General features: G+C 37.0%; 1 protein-coding gene across 2 annotated transcripts; it reads right to left on the bottom strand.

The window, feature by feature from the left end:
• Window positions 1-1,739: 1,739 nt before the first annotated feature.
• Window positions 1,740-18,153, bottom strand: mbtd1 (mbt domain containing 1). Of its 2 annotated transcripts, XM_073828059.1 has the most exons (17): window positions 18,014-18,153; window positions 15,781-15,982; window positions 15,426-15,559; window positions 15,219-15,333; window positions 15,035-15,117; window positions 13,202-13,319; window positions 12,966-13,100; window positions 12,767-12,855; window positions 11,335-11,569; window positions 11,168-11,223; window positions 10,984-11,088; window positions 9,709-9,856; window positions 9,528-9,610; window positions 9,196-9,430; window positions 7,499-7,570; window positions 6,863-7,030; window positions 1,740-4,916 (listed from the first exon to the last, which is right to left on the bottom strand). In XM_073828059.1, the coding sequence occupies exons 1-17, from the start codon at window positions 18,032-18,034 to the stop codon at window positions 4,798-4,800; spliced, it is 2,118 nt and encodes a 705-aa protein (XP_073684160.1). In that variant the 5' UTR covers window positions 18,035-18,153; the 3' UTR covers window positions 1,740-4,797. The 2 variants fall into 2 exon arrangements, with proteins under 2 accessions (XP_073684160.1, XP_073684161.1); XM_073828060.1 differs by lacking the exon at window positions 6,863-7,030.
• Window positions 18,154-19,769: the final 1,616 nt, after the last annotated feature.

Genomic DNA, 19,769 nt, shown 5'->3' with positions numbered 1-19,769 from the left:
AAGATATGGAATTCTATATTAACAGAAAAATGGAATGTATGATAGAAATTTGTATATTTTGTGCTTTTTTATACAGAAAATGGAAAATTGAATTGTAAAGAGCAACATATTATACATTTGTTTATTTTATTAGGAAAATTCCATATACATAAGAAAAAGTGGGCTTAGTGTGTAAACCAAATTTTTCTCATTTTATTAATGACTTTAAATTGTATGTAAATCTCTTGGAACAAACAAAAAAACAAAACAAAAAAAGCACTAAAAACATGTAATGCTCTAAAAACATTGAAATTTATGTAATTGAATTTTGTTTCTTCTTTTTCTCTGGCAGTTAATGTTAATTTGATATATGTAATACCTCTTGTTCTTGTGGCATTGATTCGAGAAAAAGGTAAAATCAAAGGTATTTCTTCAACTCTCGGCGCCAAGAAAAAGACGCACTTTTTTAAAAACGCGGGAAAAAAGGCTTTGGTGGACACACGGCCTTAAAGTGACAGCAGCCTAATAAACCTGCTGCTGTGTGACTGATGTTAATCAAACAACTAAAGAAAAGGAGAATTACTTACTACTCTTGACTGAACAATTTTAGTAGCATAGGTAAGAAACATTGCATACTTAAGTCATACAAAGACTGTTCAGTGTTTTATTTTGACATTTGGTTATTAAGTTTCTGTGGTACTTCTTTCATGAACGCTACTGTTAAATAGTCTGTACCTAAAAAATAAATAAAACATGGTTGATTTCATTTTTATCTTATATTGTATTTTTCCTGTTGTTGTAAACAGGGTGACCATACATCCTCTTTTCCCCCGGACATGTACTCTTTTTGGAATAAAAAAAAAAACGGCCAATCGGCTAAATAGGCCAAAATGTCCAGGATTTTGCTTTCTACATTCACCATTCATTGTATGAGTTTTTGTATTAAAGCCTTGCGCTGGACTGTTTTCTTAATAGAATGTTTGCAGGAATGGGATTATTGAATATAAGCAGAGTCGCTATCAATATGCAGACTATTTAAATCTCTTTGGATTCAGCTCGTGTTGGATGTAGGGTTGCCAAATCTGCATGTTTTCCACAGAACTGGGCTGTTTTTAAACTGTTGATTTTCTCCCGTGGGTTTATGTTTAGAAGCATTTAAAAATGCTTCTAAACATTTTGCATTCTACCTGTGATAAAACTGTGGTAGATATTAGTTTTGTAATGGATGGCCACTGTGGTAGGAAGCTTTTTAGCTGTGTTTATGATCAATCAGCATAACTTGACTGTAAAATATGTATTTTAGGTATGGAAACGACATATTTTGATACCAAAACTAGTACCCCAACCACAAATTCTGGTCTTGCACTAGCTCTGCAATACGCGTCTGTGACTTCACACATTACATAATCAGGTTGGAAAGGTCACACACGGTTAGTACTTCGGTTCAAAAAGGTAGGGTGGGGCAAAAAACTCATACAAAATAGTGTGAGACGAACATTTGTGGTTAAAAAGTAACCATTTTTAGAAAATGGCCAAACCCTTCACTGGATAAGACCCTTATTCCTCGACTGGGATTGTGTAGAGCCCTTCAACCCGCTGATCCCCATTGAAGTCCACTATATGGAGAAAAATCCTGAAAAGGTTTCTTCAAAAACCTTCAATTTCTTTTTCGACTGAAGAAAGAAATCCCCACGTCATCATGTCCGAGTAAATAAACCAATTCTTTAAGTACCAAGAAGTAAAAACAACGTCAACAGATAAACGTTTAGTATCATTTTAATTCAGTGTAAAAATTTCTTTTTTTTTTCAAATTCAACAGATACATTTTTCACAGCCATGCGGAAACAGTTTGAAATGCTTGTAAACAAATTAACATAAAATTCAACCAACAAAAGCTTCCCCCACAATTGAACTATATACATATAAGCTATCAAACCCCATATCACAGCACACATCATCATCATCATTATCATCAGAAATAAAGCAATAAAGACCAGATACAGACTCTATCAAAAAAGTTACAAACCCACCACCCTCACCTCTATGTACTATGAGGGTCAATGTTAGTTCTTTATTTTTTATTTTTTCATCGTTATAACAAATGATTTCGGCTACTTGTATCCAAAATACAGATCTGAAGTTATAATCACCAGCTCTCCAACTTATAATTACAGACTTAATTCTTCTTTTAATAGACCTAATGAATGAGTTATCAAATATATATATATAGCACCATGATGTGATTACTGAGGACAGAGGGAACGTCACAAAAACCCGTGTTAGTATCGAGACCAGAACAACACTGGCCCTCATAAGATTCTCACATTTGCTGCATGCACTGATAATCACTCTACTGGACAACATATTTTTCTTTATATTTTGTATTCTGTTTGACTCAATAGCTTTACTTATATAGAGAAAAAACACAACAGAGGATAAGGCATCAATTCTGCTGACGAGAGAGAGAGAGAGAGAGAGAGAGAGAGAGAGAGTGTTTACTTAAAGGTGAAGTTGTGCGTTAGGGCTTAAATTCATTTGAGGTTAGCAGCTAAATTTGCCTCAACAGTCATTTTAATTGTGAGATTTTGGTCTTGTTATATTAAGAAGAAACAAAGAAATTAAATTTAGCCGACAAGCATGATCATCACCAGTGTGTACCTAAATCCTGATGCTACGGATGGGGTTTATGAGAAAGGAAAAAACAAACAAATCTGACATTGAAAGCTGATGGAAAATGTAGCCATGAAGTCCCAGTTTGATGAAGTTTACAAATTAAATACACAACAGTGCCGTACATTTGGAAAACTACACATGCATACAACACAACAGCTACTGAAGAAACCCAAAAATGACTAAAAAAATAAACCAATTCAGTACAAACATCTGCTAGAACCCAAAAAGAAAAAGTAAATTACAAGAGAGAAAAAAAAACAACAACACTTGTTAAAAATACATTGGATCTTTATACAATGAACCATAATTTAACATATGGGTGACCATTTACAAAATGTACTCAGCATTTGATGAACGAATGCAAGCCAAGATGAACCAGAGGAAAAGAAGGAAAACAACGACATGGTCACATTTGTCAGGAGCTTCAAATATCGGAAACAAACAAAACGGCGGTATGGTCTTAGAAGCGCGTAGCTGAACCTTCAAATAAAGCAGAAGTCGATGAGATACGTTTCCTGAGAGTTCACCAACAACCTTACTGGTATTGAATAGAGCTTATAGTTCTACTAAGATAAACCACTATGCAAATGTAATATCGGCTGATCCTATCGGATGTTATAAAGGTTATGTACACTCGGAACGATCTAGAACAGGGAAAGCTCAAGTCTAGCTCTTAGAAAATTGTCACAGTTTTGCAATATATTGTAAGAATATCTCGTTTTAAGTCTATAGAATGTATCTAAGTCTATATATTTATGAGCTGTGTGATTTGAGTAAGACATCGTAAAACAACAGACATTATTATTGCATAACTTTCTTTTCCATTTCAAGAACTCTGTCGATAACTTGCTATGATACAAATATAAATGACGCGTAGACTTTAAAGTGAAACAAGCCATGTGTCCAAGTGGATAGTTGCCATTTGCATAAAATATGAGGATACCCTTCAAATGGAGCGTGAAAACTACCTATTGCAACCTTAGCGAGGCAAAGTCGAGGAACCGCGTGAATCCTCAACCTGGATATTTCAAAATCAGCTTCTCTCGTAGAGGTAGTAAAAATGCTTTTATTCTGGAATGAATGCTGTGAGTTAAGGAAAATGCATGGGATGTGATGCACGAGCAAAGAGGCTGGTAGACGAACAAGCTGGCGCTGTATTGTTCAGAAACTCGCAATACTACAAAAGTCTACCAGGATCCTCTGCCGTGCCGTCAACATCGGAGATGACAGGAAGGTAGTGTTCAGGTAGCAGTGATTGCTTGCGTTTTATTTTACGGCTCACAAAATACTTCGACCGCCTGTATAAAAATGGCTCTTGAGAACGAAATCAAAACCATTGGCGTTAAATATCAAATAACTTTTTTTGTTTCGTTTTTTTTTTTTTTTGCATATCACAATATTCACTTTGACTTGAGCACATCCCACCTCTATAATTATGTTTTCTAATCACAATACAATAAAGCTGAAGGCTTTTACCTTTATCGATTTACAGGCCAAAACGTATATTTTTATCCCTGTAGTGCAAATTGTGAGTGTTTTCCGTTAGTCAACTCTTCATACCAGTAAGGTTTGATATCAATACCATCATCCCTCATTCCACTACTATATTTATACGTTTAAATATTTATATATGTGTGTTTAATATGAATGTCATACATATATGAATATACTGTCTCAATATAGATTTTTACTACTCTTAACCAAATGCACACCCATCCAAAACAAATGAAACAGCGCAAGAAAACACACAAGGTACTGAAATCTTACCCCCAAAAAACTTTTTTTTTTCTCTTAGCAAAAAGGGGAAATAAAGACTGAAAAAAAGTGAAGAAAACTTCAAGTACAATGAACACTGAGGAGAAAAAGTCCATCGGGCAATTTGTTTAAATGAAAAAAGTCCGAACAAACAAAACAGTATTCTCCATTTCAAAACAAAATCCCCTCTTCTTTCTCGGATCAATGACTGAGAAGTCCTTCAAGCTTTTTTCAAACCTGAAAAGGAACCAAAAATGAAAAGAGAGAGAGACCTGGTGTGAGGGGAAGTCACTGTGTCTTCTTCCAGGCCTCGTGTGCATCGCTCCGAGTGGGATTTTTTTTCCAGTGCTGTTGGCAGTGAGGTGAGGCTCTGTGATGGCTGGTACTGGTTTAGGGCTCTTGTCTGATGTAGTAACTGCCTGAGCCGTTGCTCTCCTGGTCCGAGATGCCCTGCGAGAAGGTGAACTCGTCCATCTCAGGAGTCTCTTCTTTCAACTGCAGCGAGGCCTCTGGAAAACAAAAACGAGACACAAGAACACCGATCCATAAAATGAAACACACATTAAGTGGAAAAACTGGCTGTGAAAACACCACAGGACTAGAATTTCAAGAAGTATAAGTGGAAAGGAGAAGTATAACTACACTTCAACTAAGAACTACTCAAAAAAGAGAAAATTTTGCTATAACCCACAGAAACCAACCCTTTCCATTTTTGTTTTCAGATTTAAGCATGTTGTAGCATTCACAGAATGAAATCAACCAGGCAGCAATACACAAGCATTTTAGTAGGCTCATAAACTTACCTGTAATATTTAAAGGGACAGTTCACTCAAAAATGAAAATTGTCTCATTTACTCACCCTCATGTCATCCTGTATGATTTTAAAATGACCAGAGCTACAAACAGCTGAAGGAAGGGTTGCTGTCTATAATATATGGGATCTATAACATATGGGACCATGAACCACAAAACCAGTCACAAGTAGCACAGGCATATTTGTAGCAAAAGCCAAAAATACAATTTGTGGGCCAAAATGATCGATTTTTCTTTTATGCCAAAAACCATTAGGATATTAAGTCAAGACTTTGTAAATTTCCGACCACAAATATCTCAAAACTTAATTTTTGATTAGTAATATGTATTGCTAGGGACTTCATCTAGACAACTTTAAAGGCGATTTTCTCAATATTTTGATTTTTCAGTTTTTAGATGATGTATATATTTTCAAAAAGTGACCTTTATGACTGGTTTTGTGGTTTTCTTTAAAGATCCATACTGATTAATTTTTATCTTTAATTTGAAATTTTACTTTGGATTGAATGCATTAAACAGAAAGCCATATTATTAAACTTATTAAATGGTAAATGACCTGCAATGTTAGAGTACATACCTGGTAACAATTCTGTAACCATATTAATAAGAATGTTTTTGTTTTATTGTAGAAATAATGCTTGTTGGTTACATTTTCTTGTATTGTATAACAAATATATTAACATTTGCTTTTTTTAAAGGGATACTGTCAATTCTGTCATTGATTACCCACCTTTATGTTGATCCAAACCCGTTTTTGATCAAATCCAAAAGCTTTCTGACCCTGCATAGACAGCAACGCAACTGACACATTCAAGGTCCAGATGCTACGAGAATGTATTTTCTTGGCTTACAAAAAGTAGATGATGAACTAAGAGAAATGGTCGTTCTACATCAGAAAGCCAAAGTTGTGGTACTCAAGTAAAAGTGTGTCGAAGACTGGACTGGAAGATAAGAATTTGTTAAATTAACTCATTCTTTTTGTTTTCTTTGTGCACAAAAAGTATTCTTTTAGCTTCGTAACATTACGGTGGAACCACTGATGTCACATGAACTATTTTAATGATGCCCTTACTACCTTTCTGAGCCTTGAACGTGTCAGTTGCGTTGCTGTCTATGGAGGGTCAGAAAACTCTCAGATTTCATTAAAAATATCTTAATTTGTGTTCCAAAGATGAGTTCTTACAGGGTTGGAACGACATGTGGGTGAGTAATTAATTTATAAATAAATTTTTATTTTTGGCTGAACTATCCCTTTAAATTTTAATTTTAGAGCTTGACAGAACCAGCACATACACTAAATATACTTTGAAATATAAATAGGTTTTAAAGAACATGAGGGCAAGTGACTGAATTGATGGTATTTTTGGTGACCAATTCCTTTAACATCCCAAAGCTATTAATTCACACCAACCGAAAGTGAATAAAAAGGTCAGGTGTGAGATGAAACTGACCACGCACGCAGATCTTCTGAGTCAAACGTAAAACTATCCTGTTTTATCATGCAGCTGTTGTTAATGGTGTATGTGGCACAAATTACTCAGACACCTGATGACGTGCAACTCTTCACGCCGGCCAACCTGAAAAGGTCTACAGGAAGGAGCTCTGTGGCGCCCTCTCCCTGAGTGATGGAGAATTGAGTTACCTGAGTTGAGAGAGCGATCATGCTCTACACCTGAGGTGGGAGGTCGCCCGGACCCAGAGAAGTGGGACAGGTAATGGGGCGGAGTCTGCTCTTCATCACCCGAGAAGCTCCTCCTCCTCAGAGGCCCACCCAAACCGATCGGCCTCCTCCCAACTGGAATCTTCCTCTCTAAACACCAAGCCAGACTGAGGTTACCGAAGTTACTGAGGTTACCCAGGCTACCGAGCTCCACTCCACAACACTGCGGGCCATCCTCCGGCTAAGCCCAAATTTCAACTCTGATCTGAACCTTAATTTGATTTCTACATAACAGAAGGGTGATTGGGTTGAGAAACTGAAGCCCTGAGAAAGGCAATGTGGAACCCAACATGATGACTGCAAATCTGACCCCTACCAATCATTTGCACAGATTCTGTCACCCTGAGGGAGCGTGCCTCTCTTGATTGCTACAGTTGTCTGTAATTATCCGTGACCCCACAGATTCGTGACAACTGCTACCGGCTATCAAGCAGAACCAGAGCAGACCCAAAGCTGAGAAAAGCCCAGAAGAAACGGCTCCTGGACCAATTTTGCACCCAAAATCATTGTTCGGTGAGAGGAGAGAGAAGATTGACAGATTGAAAAGATTGGACTCACTTTTCTTTTGTCCTTTATACTGTGCAGTCTTCTTTTTCTGTTTCGAGACATTTGGCGGTGCTTCTCTCGTGGCTGAGGACAAAAGGGACAAGCTGTTATTCTATGCAGCCAATCATTGAAACATCATGCAATAAAAAAGACAGCAGCATTTTATTTACTCTGAATTAAGCACACAAAAACTTGTATTAAAAAATATTTATAGATGTTATTATATGTGACACTGGACCACAAAACCAGTCATAAGGGTACATTTTTTAAAATTGAGTTCCACTGATGTATGGTTTGTTAGAATAGGACATTTGGTCTGTTTAAAAAAATCTGAAATCCGAGGGTGCAAAAAAAAAAAAATTAAGAAAATATTGATAAATATTTTAAAAAGTTCTTATGCAATGCATATTGCCAACTTAAGTAAAGATCAGAACATGATCTTGACTTAATATCCTAATGATTTTTGGCATAAAAGAAAAATCGATAATTTTGACCCATAATTTGGTACTGTTGGCTGTTGCGCAACTTATGACTGGTTTTGTGGTCCAGGGTCACATATTGTTATTATTCCATATTATACTAATCAATACTGAATTATAGATATAAAAATCAACATTATTAGCCTATTCTTATTTACACTTTACATGGTACATAAGTCAAGCGACTCATGCTATCCTTTATGTGTGACTGCCTGGATCTGTCAAAAAGACAAGAAAAGTCTGGAACTACATAACTAGAAAACAAGAAAAGTTTGCAGATGCAGTAATTATTAGTAAAAGTATATAGTAATTATTACGTAACTACACTCTCAAAATGTATGATGGCCTAGTTTACACGTCAGTGTTCACTCAGTATTAAGTAACTCTGCCATCCTGAAGTGTCTATGCTGGTATACAGAGGTTAGCAATTGAATCAGCAATTGAGGTCATTTACATACACTACCATTCAAAAGTTTTTGAACAGTAAGCTTTTTAATGTTTTCTAAAGAAGTCTCTTCTACTCACAAAGCCTGCATTTATTTGATACAAAGTACAGCAAAGCAGTAAAATTGACATATTTTTACTATTTATTTATTAGAAAATATTAACCCAATTTGACAGTCTCTGCACTGGCTACCTATTACGTCCTGTATCAGTTACAAAATATTACTTCTTACTTATAAGGTATTCTTTCATTCTGTCCTAAATGGTTTAGCTCCTGCGTACCTAACAACTAATAATAATAATAATACTACATGTTTCTTGAACAGCCAATCAGCATATTAAAATGATTTCTGAAGAATCATGTGACACTATAGACTGGAGTAATAATGCTAAAGATTTAGCTTTGATCACAGGAATAAATTACATTTGATGATATATTAAAATAGAAAACAGTTATTTTAAATAGTAAAAATATTTCACAATATTACTGCTTTTGCTGTATTTTGGATTAAATAAATGCAGGCTTGGTGAGCAGAAGAGAATTCTTTAAAAAAAACATTAAAAATCTGTTCAAAAACTTTTGACTGGTAGTGTATAGATTTAAATTTACATTTACAGTATCAGTCAGTTTAAATCCAAGAGTCAGACACAATAGAAAACAACTGTAAAACTAAAATAAAAAAACAAAATAACAACAAAAAAAAAACTGTTAGAAGACAATTAACAGTGTTGCTAAGAAACTATTTGAACCTTCTAGAATCAGAATGTTCTGGACTGTTCACTCACTCTGTGTGGCAGGCGGCTGCAGCTGATAGCCAGTCAGTTGGCACCAGCCTACGGGGTAGAGATCTGGAGACTCACAGTCCACCCACTGATCATACTCATCCTCCCAGCCATCAAAATGAATACGCAGGAGTCTGTGGACGATCCTGGTCACTGTGGCAACACACACCAGACGCGGCTCCATCAGGTCCACTGCCTCCAGCTTCATTCCTGTACGAAAGCCGTGATTCGGTACATCCTGAAAGCAAGAGCGGGTGTGATTTAATACAAGCATCCCAATGTGTAATTGCGTAACAAAACACAATGCATTCCTCAGTCTATGCAGGAAAACTTACTTTGTTAAAGAGCTTCACAGGGGCTGCAATTGAACCCGTTTCTCTGAGGTAGTCAAACCATTTGAAAGGGAGTTTGGTGTACCCTGTGGAGCAGTTTCACATTCATTAGTAAAAATGGCTGAATTTCATTCAGTGCTGCAGTGAGATCAGATCACACTGCAGAAAGAGAGAGGAAAGGCACCTCTTGGGGGTGTGAGCTCAATGTTGTTGATTTCACAGAAGCCGACTGGGAAGATGGAGGGAGAGGTTGAGTGGTAGCAGAACCAGTCTGACCCATCAGCAGCCTCAGAACCATCAATCCCGATCATTAGGTACCCGTCTGCCAAAACCTGAAAGATGATAATCAATTCCAAGTTAAAAATACTTCTATTTCTACCCGCTCTCTCTTTTATTAAGCAATAGTGGGAGTCGGACCTTTGCCTCACATTTGAAGATGAGATCTGGAGCCAGATCTTGTTCCTTGTCCATACCTCTTCTATTTGTGCATGAAATAGTCTTATTCAATTAAAATTTATTCTTAGAATTGATTAGACAAAATTAAGGTTGGCGAAAATTTGGCATGATGTTGATCCAATATGTGTTTGTTGTCGTCAGGCCCCCTGCAGACTTAATTCATGTGTTTTGGTTATGTTCATCCATAACTTATTTTTGGTTATCAGTTTTTAAATGTTTTCCTCTGTGACGAGCCTCATCCTTTGGTTGCACTTTCTCCAAATGTCACAGATTTGCCTGGATGTTCTGCAAACGCGTCTGCTTTTTTAACATTATTAGCTAGACGGGCATCCTTCGGCTATGGAAACAAAATCTTCCTCAATCTTTTGATGACTAACTGCAAGATGTTACAAGCTTCATTCATTTTGAAAAAATTAGGTACACAATAAAGGGCAATACTGGCATATTTTCTAAAACTTGGGACACTTTTATTAGTTTTTTTTTATCTGATTATGTGAATTCTTCTTCTGTAGTTGATCAGTCTAATCATTAGGATGTCCTTATGTTTGTGGCTTGATTTTGATCAAGTGTATTGAGTATGTACATTTATATTTGTAATGTTTTGTTTGATGTGCTGATGTATATAATGTACATGGGCAATTATATTTATATATTTTTGTTTCTAAACTCTGATTCAAAGTTTATTTTGTACATAATTGACATACACTCTATAATTGTGCATTGAGGGGCCTTTTTTTGGTTTGGTTTGTGTAATTCAGGGTTGGGAGTAGTGTGGGGAAAAAAATTCCATTCTCCTGTATCTGCATCCTTTTATTATTATAAAAGTTCAATAAACATTAAGCAAAAAAAAAAAAATCTTCCCGTATTTTACGATTTCCGTTATATAATTTTTTTTTTCTGAATTACAAATCACTACTTCATACATTTCTATGTATTTGTACTACTGCAGTGTTACGATTGAACTTAACATTTAAGTCTAAAAGAAAAAAATATGGCATTTTACCTTTCTTACAGTAGCAACACATATAGCAGAGAGATTTAGAGGGTCTATTGCCTCTAACTTCATTCCATCTTTATACCATTCCCCACTCTGATCCACATCCTTAACCTGTGGGTTCAAAAGATGACATGCACATGAAGGTGACTGTAAACACAGCTGAATTAAAAAAACTAAAAGCCAAATATACCTTAAGAAACAACTGTGAGGGAGCATCCATCTGGCCCTCCATTTTCTTTGACACCTCTGCAGAGGGAAACGTTAAATCCATAAGTCACAACGGGGTCATCAAATGTTATTTTTGCTGAATCAACTTTGAAAATGTCTATCAAAAACCATTCAGACTCCCACACTGACCAGATCTTTTGAAGCGGTGTCCAATGCTACGCGACCAGCCAATGGAGTGGATGAGTGGGCTGTACATGTGACACCAGAAGTCATCAGTGCCGTCCTGGCTCTCCTCGTACACCAGGCGCAAGCGTCCGCCGATCACCTGTTCCACCAGGGCCACGCGAGTTCGACACAGGTGGGTCTTATCCACAACTTCCACACGCATCAGTTTCTTAAACGGGTACTGCATGTTCTCCTGAACCTTCAGTTAAACATTTATACAAATAGTTTTTACTCACAGATGGAGACTTGTACACTACCGTTCAAAGGTTGCGGTTCACAACATTTTTAATGTTTTCTTAAAGTTTCTTATGCTAACCAAGTTCATTTCATTGATCAAAATTACTTTAAAAACAGTAATACATATTTAGACTATATTTGTAACCCTGGACCACTAAACCAGTCATAAGGGTCAATTTTCTGAAATTGAGATTTATACATCATCTGAAAGCTGAATAAATAAGCTTTCTATTGATTTGTTAGGATAGGACAATATCTGTCTGAGATACAACTATTTGAAAATCTGTAATCTCGCAGAAAAATCTAAATATTGAGAAAATAGCTTTTAAAGTAGTCCAAATTAAGTTCTTAGCAATGCATATTACTAATCAAAAATGAAGTTTTGATAATTATGGTGGCAAATTATCCCAAAAAACTAAATATCTTCATGGAACATGATCATTACTTAGTATCCTAATGATTTTTGGCATAAAAGAAAAATCAATCATTTTAACCCATACAATGTATTTTGGATATTGCTACAAATATATCCGTGCTACTTAAGACTGATTTTGTGGTCCAGGGTCACATTTTAAAAATTATATTTTAAAAATGTAAATTTATTCCTGTGAAGGTAAATCTAAATCACTAGTTTTCAATCTTACAAAGTCCTTCAGAAATCGCTCCAATAAGCTGATTTGCTGCTCAAGAAATGTTTATTATTATCTTTTTTTTTTTTTTGACACTTTTTATATAGAAGCTTAACATTTTGTAGAAAATTATATATTTTTAATTAAATTAGAAAAAATCATTTATTTGAAATAAAAACCTTTTGTAACATTCTAAATGTTTACTGTAAACTTCGATCAGTGTAATGCGTCCCGGCTGAGCCCAATTAGTAATTTCTTCTGAATAACTGTGAGGGAAAATTAAATATATAATTCATTATACTTTATATACAATAAAGCAATTCTGTGTGCTACTTTCAAAAAGTCAACTTTATCTCAGTGACGTACAAATAACGTGCAAGTAGACATGGTCATTGATGCCTGCTTCCTGTGTTATAAGAAGTCTGACACCGGTATCTACATATCAAGATGATCTTGCTCTACTGGTTTTTCCAGAGTCTCTCTTTAACAAAGAACAGTTTTATGATCATTGCTCAGATACAATGTCTTACCTTTGTGGCGAAATCTGGTGGAAGAGTTTTGGCTCCAGTGAGTCGTTTCACAAGAAACGCTTTCCAGTTAGAATACTTATGGTGGATGGCTATGAAAACAAGTTATACAGAAACAAGACAATATATAAAAAAATCTGTTTCTATTCAGCAAAAAAAAAAAAAAAAAAAAACAGCAGAGAATGGCTTAAAGTTTACATACATTTAGGAGGCACCAGTGGCTTCCCACTAGAAGCACACCATCCAACAGGGTGGATTTCTGGGATACAAAGATTACACCAGAAGTCTTTGCTTGAGTCGTTATCAAAACCCTCATAGCGCAGAAGAGCTTTAAAACCTGAGAAGTAATAAAAAATTATATCATATCATACCTTTTCAGTTATAATACTTGAAGGATTCTTAACAGAAACCTTGGCGGTCATCAAACCACAACATTACCTGCCAGTTTGACAATCCCTGCTACCCAGTAAACTTTTGTGGAGAGGTTTGTGTCAGAATTGAGGACCTCCACCCTCACTGCCTCTGCTATATCACCCCAGCACATACCCATGGGCACCTGAAGAGTGATAAAGTTACAAAGGAGTATTTAAAACAAATATAAGTAAATATAAAGTAACTAAGTCAGAATTTGCCAGGGGTATGAATAATTTCGGGCTTGACTGTGTGTTGACACACACACACAAGCCCGAAATTATTCATACCCCTGGCAAATTCTGACTTAGTTACTTTTACTCAACCAGCTAATAAGACGATGTACAAGAGGCATCATTGTAAAAATATTTCTCAGCTTTTATTTACATTTGAACAAAAAGTGGCATGTCCAAAATTATTCATACCCTTTGAAAACTGTCACAGTCTATGGGAAAATCCAAAGTTCTATACCATCCCAAATATCCCTATCCCGACTACCCTGATTCATTGGGAACAGCTGTTTCAATCAACTCAACAGGTGAAAAACAGAAGCTCTCTGCTGTTGGTTTGTGGACAGTCATGGCTAAGACAAAGGAGCTCACTGAGGACCTGCGCCTGTGCATTGTGGCTGCTCACAAGTCAGGAAAGGGCTATAAGACCATATCTAAATGTTTTGAAGTTTCAGTGGCTATAGTGCAAAGTATTATTAAAAAATACAAGACGTTCCGCACTGTGAAAAATCTCAGAGAACATGGTCGGAAGCCAAAAGTGACACCTGTGCTGCCAGGAGGATAGTGAGAGAGGTAAAAAGAATCTAAGGATCACCACCAAGGCCAGCGTGATGAATCTAGGCTCTGCTGGTGGCAACATCTCAAGGCAGACAGTCCAACAGACACTGCACACCGCTAACACCAAGGAGGACACCACTTCTCCAGATAAGACACACAAAAGCCTGCTTGGCCTTTGCAAATGCTTATCTGGACAAAGAAGAAGACGACTTCTGGTCTTCCGTTTTATGGTCAGATGAAACAAAAATTGAATTGTTTGAACACAATGATGTAGCCTTCATTTGGCGTAAAAACGGAGAAGCCTTCAAACCTAAGAACACCATCCCCCTCTGTCAAACATGCTGGTGGGAACCTAATGTTTTGGGGGTGTTTTTCAGCCGGTGGACCAGGAAACCTAATCACTGTAAACGCACCATGAAAAAGGGGCAATACATCAAAATTCTCAACAACAACATCAGGCAGTCTGCAGAGAAACTTGCCTTGGGCACCAGTGGACATTTCAGTACGACAACGACCCAAAACACACAGCAAAAGTGGTGAAAAAATGGTTAGTAGACAAAAACATTAACGTTTTGCAGTGGCCCAGCCAGAATCCTGACTTAAAGCCAATTGAGAATCTGTGGAGGGAGCTAAAGATCAGGGTGATAGCAAGGAGACCCTCCAACCTGAAAGAGTTGGAGCTCATTGCTAAAGATGAATGGGCAAAAATACCAGTGGAGACATTCAAAAAGCTGGTCAGCAATTATAGGAAGCGTTTGATTGCTGTAATAGCCAGGCTTTTCTATTGATTATTGAGAAGGCTATGAATAATTTTGGACATGCCACTTTTTGTTCAAATGTAAATAAAAGATGAGTAATATTTTTTTCCACAATGATGCCTCTTGTACATCGTCTTATTATCTTTTGGGGAAGCCTGTGTCAATCCTGGTAAAAAAAAAAAAAAAAAAAAAAAACTTGCTGGTTGAATAAAAGTAACTTTAAGTCAGAATTTGCCAGGGGTATGAATAATTTCAGGCTTGACTGTATATAAGTCAAAACATTAAATGTTCAGCCAACCTCCACCTATACTCACATGCTTGAAACAGCTGACTGGTGCCCCAACAAGATTATTGCTACAAATGTACTGGCCCCAGTCAAAGCCTTCAACAGGAACCACTTCACGAGGGAAAAGAACAAATGACACTGTGGTTAAGTGATGTGACATTAATCAATTAGAAATACAATTACATAATGACATGCTAAACCTGTATATTTACCTGATTTTGATTTAGCTTGGTTCTGTTGATTTGCTTGATACTGTGCGTAAGCTGCCAACTTTGCCATTAATGGCTGTTTCTGTAAGACTTTTGCCTTTTTCGTAGGTGGTTTACCCTTGATGGGACACAAAAAGAATACATACACAATGAACAACAATAAAGGTGGTGTTTTGATTAGGAGTGCTTCTTAAGTCAATAAGTAGTTACCTGAAGTCTTGCCAGTATACTGGCCTTTTTAGAATTGGAGGAATAGCTTCTAGAGCAGGATACACTGCAGAATCTCTTGGTTTTAGAGTAGAAAGCATCTCGTACACCAACCATACCACACATCTCACAGGTTGCTGCATAAAAACAATCAATCAATCAATCATATATATGACCCTGGACCACAAAACCAATCATTAGGGTCAATTTTTTGAGACACTGCTGAATAAATAAGCTTTCGATTGATGATGAGATACAACCATTTAAAAATCTGGAATCTGAGAGTGCAAAAAAATTAAAACCCATTGTTTGTGTGTTCAGATGTATGGACCCCACTGCAAAAGTGCAAATTACTTACCCATTCCTGCTTTTCCATCAGGATAGGTGTACACCTGGCCATTGTTTTTGATGATTGGCAGGCTGGCAGGGATGCTGGGGACTTCATCCTCACTGTCCTCTGAGCTGGAGCTGCTACTGCTGTCTTCACTGCAGCTGTCATACCCGTCAAACATGCCGAACGAATCTCTCCTCTTCCGCTCTGAGCGGGGAGTGTGCTCAGCCTACGCGTGACGAAGCGAGAGGAGTGGAAAAATGTGGAGAAATTAAAAAAGACAGAGAAAAGGATGAATTAATGGAGGAGCAAAGAAAGAAAAGGATTTGGGCTTACTTATATACCACTAATACTTGAATACTATTACCTTTGACATAAAACATACGGTACTGATTAATATTTTGGTCAGTGATAACCATAATCTTTATTTTAGTTCATCAAAGCTTTAATGAGATGGGAATTAGGAAGCAGAACAAATCACACAAATAAAATTGAAGGTTCTCATGGGTCACAAATAAGCAAATATCATGTAAAAAGGGTCAATATCATTAGCACCCAATATTTCCACAGCACATTTCAAGACAGGAGAGAGTTAAAGCAAAAATTACGGTATTTTCTGGTTATACATATGAATAGTTTTCAGTATTGAAGCACTTGACTATTAGCCTAGAATCTAGACGCGCCCCTAGCGGCAGCAAATTACATTTGCTTCTAAGGTCAGTCTAGTTACTCTCAATTCACTTAAATTTCCGAAAAATCCAAGATGTACCGGGCCAATCACGAGTCGGTGGGCGGGCTTAACATGATGACGACTGAACTGCGACCATAAATTCAGTCAGACATGAATTCCTGGTTCCGTGAATTAAGCGTGGAAAACTGAACAGTATTTATATATTTTTTTACTTTTGATACACAGCCACGTCCATGTGTCCTGAGCAGGAGCTCGTTACATCTGAACGCGCTGTGGTGTAGAATACGCAAACACCGGAAGCGATCTGTGGCGTGTATACGACACTCATTGTTTACACAGCACAAGAGATTGTGGATATAGCTGCTATTCAAAATGGTAATTACTTGCGCTTGTCCTGGTTGTTCAAACCCATTTAAAGCTGAAAAAGATTACGTTTGCTTGCGCAAACTCCTGGACTTTTTTTTACATATTTCCCCTTTCGGTGTTTGCGTATACTACATCAAAGCGCGTTCACATGTGACGAGTCGAATCATAGATATGCTAAACTCGTGCTCATGACAGATGGACGTGGATGTGTATCAAAGGTAAAAAGAAAATTATATAAATACTGTTCATTTTCTTGCAAAAAACGATCGTTTCGTGTCTTAGGACATCAATGTATCGTCACGAGCCGCAGGGTGTAATTTGGATTTGTCTGTGCATGTTTTTGTTTACTTTTAAAGGTTTAGTGCCCATCTATGTCTATTATTTGGCTGACAGACTGCACAGTGCACTGATTTTTGTTAAAAATCTTCGTCGCTCTGACTACGTCACCTGACCGACTAAGTCTCTGATTGGTTGTAGCGCTATCCTATTGCGTGGAGAGGAGTTTGAAAGACAACCGTTTATCCCACCCCTCCGGTTGAGCCCTGTCTATGGAGAGTGCCCAGACCCTACATTTATGTGGGTCTGGCTTGCCAGGCTACTTGACTATAGCATTAGGCATGGATTTGTCCAAACCACTGTGACCTGAATTCAGAATGAAATTCTGACTCTTGTCTTCATCTGAACGCATGCTATTTCCAAAAACAACTGCTAAAATGCAATTTTACTAAATATCTATAGATTTTTAATATTCCTATAACCCAGCATTAAATTATTTTTAGGTCATATCACAACACAAACAAATATTCTGTGCTTAAAAATCTAGTGAGCTTTCTACACAGACAGAACGTTTCGTGAAAACGTACTTAACGCGTTTATGATCCCCATAAATACTGTCTGATAACTACGTTTTGAAACACAACCATAAACACAAACATTTACACATACATGGGCCTGCGGGTATATTTCACCTACACAAAACACATACATTATCAGTTGTATTTGCACCATTTAGTGAGACAGCTGGTTTAAATGAACTGTTACATACCATAAAGAGTATTACGAGTTATTTGAATGAGGTAAATTTTGTAGTTTGTGTGACGAGCAGGATCTGTTTCTGACAACCAAAACAAAGAGGACGGCTAACACAGCTAGCCGCTAACTGCGCTAAATCAAGGAAGCGGGCTCAAATAAACTCTTCCTTACCATATCCCTTGGGTTTTCCATTAGCCCTTCATGCAAGTCGGTATCTTATGTTCGTTGTGGTATGGTCCAAGAGCCCCCCTAAGGGAAAGTGCCTGGCTTGAAATTATTTTACTCTAAAGGAAAAAATAACTCCAGTTGATTATCAACAATTGTCATGGCTCAAGTGCGCGTGCGCGTGGGTCTAGAATGATTGACATGGATATTAGCCAATCACGGGTTACCTGTCCTGCACCTTTTACACCATATAAGGTCATAGGAAATGTTTTCGTGAGGGTAAATATATAATTACGGATCAAATAAATACCGACTTTGTGGTACCATACCAGATTTATTGACCAGAACTAATAAATTTAATATGTCTACGGTCATAACTTCATGGTAATAGAATATGACAGGATGAAATGATGGATGGGGTGATAAATGTCTGAATGTGTGGCTAGCTTAGGAAATGAGGATAGTGTCTTATGTGAATAGTTCAGTGAGGTGTGCGGTTGGATTCCTATTATAAAAATAAATAAATAAATAAAAAATAGGATTTTATAAGCCTTATGTTCCATTTTATATACATTTTCAAACCTGTTGTGTTTATCAAAAAGAAATATATAGTGCCTTACAAAAGTATTAATTTTTTTACATTTTATGTTGCTGCCATATGCATTAAATGACCTTTTTCCACATCAGTCTACACTCTATTCACCATAGTGGCAAATCAAAAACAGGTTTTTAATATCTTACATCTTATCAATCTTATATCTTATTAAATTTATTAAAAATAAAAAACTTAAATGATTCCATTGCATAAGTATTCAAACCCTAATCTCAGACAGTTGAAATTTAGCTCAGAAGCATTCATATTGCTTGTAGATGTTACTACACTTTGAGTGACGTTAACTGGTAGCAATTGTATTCAATTGAATGAGTATGATTTGGAAAGGGACAAACATCTTAATAAAATGTCTGAAAATGCACATTAGAGCAAAAACCAAGGCCTGAGGTTAAAAAAAAAAAACTGTCTGTAGAGCTCAGAAACAGGATTGCATCAAGACACACATCTAAGGAAGAGTTCAGAAAAAGATCTGATGCATTGAAGGTTCAGAGAAGCATGTAGTCTCCTTTCCCCTAATGGAAAAGATTGAAACAACCAGGACTCCTGAAACAATCAAACTGAGCAATTGATGGAGAAGGGCTTTGGTGAGACTGGTGACCAAGAACCTGATGGTCACTCTAATTGAGCTCCATGATCATACGTGGAGATAGGAGAAACAACAAACATCACTGCAACACTCCACCGATCTGGGCTTTATGAGGAGACTCAATCATCTCCTCAGTGAAGACACGAAAACACACTTGGAATTTGCAAAAAAATAAATAAATAAAAAAAAAGCACCTAAAGGACGCCCAGACTGTGAGAAACAAGATTCGGTGGTCTGATTAACCTCTATTCCAAGCATCATGTTTGAAGGAAACCATGCACTGCTATCACCTGCAGAATATTGTCTCAAAAGTAAAGTGAGCTGGTAGCAGCTTAATGCTGTGGGGCTGTTTTTCAGCAGCTCATCAGAATAGAAGAATAGCTCAACACAGTAAAATATAGTGATATGCTTAATGAAAACCCAGTCCAGAGCATTCAGAACCTCAGACTGGGCAGAAGGTTCACCTTCCAACAGGACAATGAACCTGTAAGCACACTGCAAGAGTGGCTTATAGACAACTCTGTGAATGTCCTTGAGGGGTCCAGCCAGAGCCTAGGCTTTAA

The sequence above is a fragment of the Garra rufa genome, chromosome 22 (genome assembly GCF_049309525.1).
Source record: "Garra rufa chromosome 22, GarRuf1.0, whole genome shotgun sequence".
NCBI classification, from domain to species: Eukaryota; Metazoa; Chordata; class Actinopteri; order Cypriniformes; family Cyprinidae; genus Garra; species Garra rufa.
The sequence above is the reverse complement of the archived record's forward strand: the minus strand, read 5'-3'. Positions and strand labels throughout refer to the sequence as shown.